This window comes from Terrapene carolina, unplaced genomic scaffold (genome assembly GCF_002925995.2).
Source record: "Terrapene carolina triunguis isolate 2854851 unplaced genomic scaffold, T_m_triunguis-2.0 Scaffold34780, whole genome shotgun sequence".
NCBI classification, from domain to species: Eukaryota; Metazoa; Chordata; order Testudines; family Emydidae; genus Terrapene; species Terrapene triunguis.
The window spans coordinates 216864-221156 of record NW_020699131.1 but is presented as its reverse complement, the minus strand read 5'-3'; the positions used below and the strand labels follow the sequence as shown (position 1 = coordinate 221156).

Genomic DNA, 4293 nt, shown 5'->3' with positions numbered 1-4293 from the left:
ACTCTATGATTTCATGATCACTTTCACCCAAGCTGCCTTCTACTTTCCAATTCTCAAAGAGTTAGGGGAAAGCTTGAAGTCCGAGTAGTCGGAAATAAATGTGCGGGTGGAGTTTGGGGAGGGCATGGGAAAGAGCTCTGAATGTTCTGAAGGGGCAGGCAGACATGCATATTCTCAGTGCGGAGGGTTACGAGGGACAGCAGTATGTTGGTTTGCTGCTCCAAAACTTGTATCAGTCTCTGTGTTGCATCCCTAGTTTATGCCTCTTTTTCTCTTCTTTCCTACTTGTCGCTTTCCCTCCACAGCCTGCGTTCCCTCGTGTCTATATCAGAGTACGGCAGCACCTCCCAGATCATATCTTCCTTGCTGCCTGTTGGGAGCTTCCTTATCCAGCGGAGATGCTCAGCTTGAGCGGCGGGGGTGTCTCCTTTCAAGGACATATCTGGTGAACCACAATTAACAATAAACAGAAGCATTATTGTTAAGTACACGTACAGCATTGAACCGCTACATTAAAATCCACCGCCGGTAACACACCAATCACTTTCTGGCTGACCCTTGATAAGCACACATACCGGAAAAACTGCAAGCATGGTGAGAGTACCCAGCACCGGGGGACATTGTGCGTGGGAGAAAAGCAATGTGAGAGGGGTCGCGAAGCACTTCTCATGGGACAACACTATAAAGTTTCCCACCCATTCCCACAGGAGGGGTCATTGTGGCAGATATCTCTCTCCTGAGGGGAAGCAATGAAGCAATGTTTGATCTTGGGGGGAGGGATAGCTCAGTGGTTTAAGCATTAGCCTGCTAAATCCAGGATGGTGAGTTCAATCCTTGAGGGGGCCACTTAGGGATCTGTGGCAAAATCAGTACTTGGTCCTGCTAGTGAAGGCAGGGGGCTGGACTCAGTGACCTTTCAAGGTCCCTTCCAGTTCTAGGAGATGGGATATCTCCATTAATTTAATCCAGTACATGCTTATAGCTTCCACCCTGGTCCCTATGCTGCTCACCTGTTCTTGCCCAAGTAATTGCAGAATGGGGCGGGAAAGTGTCACTCAATTCCAGAAGGAAGAAAGCAGTTCTGCCAAGGAACGTCCAGCACAGGATTGTGGAGTACCTGTAGGAAAGTTTCCTAGAAATTTCCCTGGAGGAATCCTGTGAAATCTTGGTGTCCATCAACAGCCTGCCCCCTGCACTGCCTAGCTGCACGGGGAAATGCCCAGCACACAGAAACACAGCCAGCCTTGTATATTTTTCTGCCCTCAACCAACCTCCAAACTTCACAAAGCAAAACCACTTACCAGGGGTCTATTTTCCTGCTTCTGGATTGTAACTGCTGAGACTGGCTGGACACCTCCAGAGTCGAGAACAGCTTCTGACTGGGCACAGCTCTGGGCAACCCTGGCATGGGCTCCACATCTTCTAATGCCTCCACCTCTTCACCAATGACTTTCTCCTGTGGGTTAAGTCCAGTTTGCATCGTCTGCAAACCTAACAAAATATCCACGGGGCTCATGGCCATGGAGGTGATGTCACAGACGAGGATAGCGTCCAACTCCTTATAAAAATGGCAGGTCTGGGGAGCAGCACTGAACTGACTATTTGCCTCCCTTGCCGTCAGGTTCATGGCACTTCTGATACATGTTACTTCTGGTATGTGGCACTCAGCTCCTTCACTTTCCTGTGCACTGCAGTGTGTCCTAATCATAGCTCTTTTCCAACAAGCTGCATGAAATCTGCCCTTAGGTGTAGAAATTCCTTCAGCTGGAGTACAGCTGGGACTGCACAGCCTCCTCTCCCCAAATACTGAGCAGATCCAGCACCTCCGCAGTGGTCCAGAGGGAGAACATTTGCTGTGTGGATCCACAATGGTCACCTGAAAACAGGCAGTGTGAGCTCTCCATGCCAAACAGGAAGGGGAATTTCAAAATTTCCGGGCCTTTAAAGGGGGAGGGGCAGAAGGTGTTTACCTTGGTGAAGGGCAGAGGAGTTGAAACTACTGACAACAGCGGTCAGGATGGGCATTGTGGGACGCTTTCAGGAGGCCAATTACAGCGATAAAATCAAAGCGCAAGTGCCTACACTGGCACGTCGGTGAGAAACGTTTGCGTAATAAACCTTACAAGTCTTGTCAAGGTGGTTTTATTATGTCACTGAAATCGAGGAGTTCTGTCATAGAAAGTGGATTTGCAGTGTGGACACCACCACTGTCTCTTCACCAAAAGCTGCTTTTTCACAAAAAAACTTGGCAGTGTAGAGAAGGCCTAAGGAACAGATGTGTAGGAATTATTGAGGCAGAGAACACCATAAAATGTGGAATTCTCATTAGTTGGGTCATGTGTTCATAAATATTTTATCTGAATAATGAAAATTTCATTTTTCAGTGTGTGAAGAGCAACCAATCTGCTACACCCATGAGAACAGCCTCCAGTAGTGCATGTAGTGTCTCATGTTCACATTGTCTCTCCGTCCAGGCATTTGTACTGCGACCATCACCCTAAAGCCTGGGCACGTACAGGAAGCCAGTAGAACGTACAGTACATGCAGGAGACACCTTTCAGCCTCAGAGTTGGACACTTTCTCCCCAACTGCATGTCAGATTCCAACAAAACTGACTTCACCAACCCCTCCACCTTCATCCTGCTGGGTATTCCTGGGCTGCAGACAACCCATATCTGTATCTCCATCCCCTTCTGCACCATGTACGCAATAGCCGTCTTGAGAAACATCGCCATCCTGTTCATCTTGAAGAGGGAGCCGAGCCTCCATGTGCCCATGTACTATTTCCTCTGCATGCTGGCTGTCACTGACCTTGTCCTGTGCATGTCCATCCTGCCCAAAATGCTGAGCATCTTATGGTTCAATTCCAGGGAGATCAGTTTCAGTGCCTGCCTCACCCAGATGTACTTCGTTCATTGCGTCTCAGTGATAGAGTCTGGGATCTTTGTGGCCATGGCTTTGGATCGCTACGTAGCCATCTGTGACCCCCTGAGACATTCCACCATCCTGACAAATCCTGTGGTGGCCAAGGTAATCCTGGCCGTAGTGCTGCGTGGCAGCATGATCGTACTGCCCTATCCCTTCCTGGCGAGGCAATGGCCATATTGCAGAACCAACATCATCCCCCAGTCGTACTGTGCGCATATAGCTGTGGTTAAGCTGGCCTGCGCCGACACCCGTGTCAATAGTTACTACGGCCTCTTTGTGCTTTTCGGTGTGTTGGGTCTGGATGCGATTTTTATTGCCATGACCTACATCCAGATCCTCAGGGTCATCTTCAGCCTCCCCACAAAGGATGCCCGCCTCAAGACTTTTGGGACCTGCAGCTCCCACCTCTGTGTCATTTTAGCCTTTTATATCCCAGGTCTCTTCTTCTCCCTCATGTACAGATTTGCCCAAAATGTGCCCCTGCATTTCCAAGTTCTCTTTCCCAACATGTACCTCTTTATTCCCCCCATGCTAAACCCCATCGTCTATGGGATGATGACCAAACAGATCTGGGTCACACTGCTCCGGCTCTTTACTCATAAAGGGGCCTAAAGTTTTCTCCTGGTGCTCTGGCTCTGAGATTGAGTTTCCGTTCAGAACTGGCTTGTGACATAGTGCTGGGCCCTCTTCCCTGAAACACTGACTGCACAGTCAAAGGGACATGAAATCCTTTCCTGGCCTCACTGTGCTGTGTCTGCCTGACAAATGGAGGAATCAGTCTGGGTACAGCTCATTAACTCATACGGTTTCCAGCTTTCTAATTACTGGTAACTGGACACCTGAGGCCCTGTGCCCTGCTCCACCTATTCCCCACTGCCTTGCCCCCTGCCCTCAGTCCCATGCTTTTCAACAAGTCCCCTCCCACTCTCCCACCTATTCCTCCAAGGCTCCACTCTCTTATCCACCTCTTCCTCCAGGCCCCACAACTCTTCTGCCTCTTCCCCCAAAGCGCCACCCCTGTTGCTGGCTCCTCACCTCCCCAGCTCCAGCATTTTCTGGATTATCTCCACCTCCCTCCAACCCCCCCGCCCAGCTGGGCTCCCTCTGCTCTGGGGTTGGGACAGGAGCTGCTGCAGCCTGACAAGGAGCCTGTAGTGCATACAGTGAGGACACAGTGCTGGGGCCAACAGACCAATGGGGAGTGGAGAGGGAACCTAGGAAACCCTATAAGAGCAGTGGATGGTTGGTAGCAGGGTTGTAAGGCAGGTGGGTGAGATTGTGTATCATACAACTTGTGAGCCCTAAAGGTCAGCCACAAAGTCCTGAGGGAAGAGACCATTATGTGGCTTATTTCCTTAGCTTTCA

General features: G+C 50.1%; 1 protein-coding gene across 1 annotated transcript; it reads left to right on the top strand.

Annotated features, from left to right (window-relative positions):
• The first annotated feature begins 2592 nt into the window (after nucleotides 1–2592).
• Nucleotides 2593–3540, top strand: LOC115271529 (olfactory receptor 52N4-like). Its single transcript, XM_029914306.1, has 3 exons — nucleotides 2593–2821; nucleotides 2927–3214; nucleotides 3365–3540. Exons 1-3 carry the CDS (start codon nucleotides 2593–2595, stop codon nucleotides 3538–3540), a joined length of 693 nt encoding a protein of 230 aa, XP_029770166.1.
• The last annotated feature ends 753 nt before the right edge of the window (nucleotides 3541–4293 follow it).

Coding starts and splice junctions, on each gene's coding strand:
- LOC115271529 (XM_029914306.1), top strand. CDS start 2,593: ATGTCAGATTCCAACAAAACTGACTTCACCAACCCCTCCACCTTCATC. Junction 2,822..2,926: donor TGTCACTGACCTTGTCCTGT/GCATGTCCATCC, acceptor ATTGCGTCTCAG/TGATAGAGTCTGGGATCTTT. Junction 3,215..3,364: donor CGGCCTCTTTGTGCTTTTCG/GTGTGTTGGGTC, acceptor TTTATATCCCAG/GTCTCTTCTTCTCCCTCATG.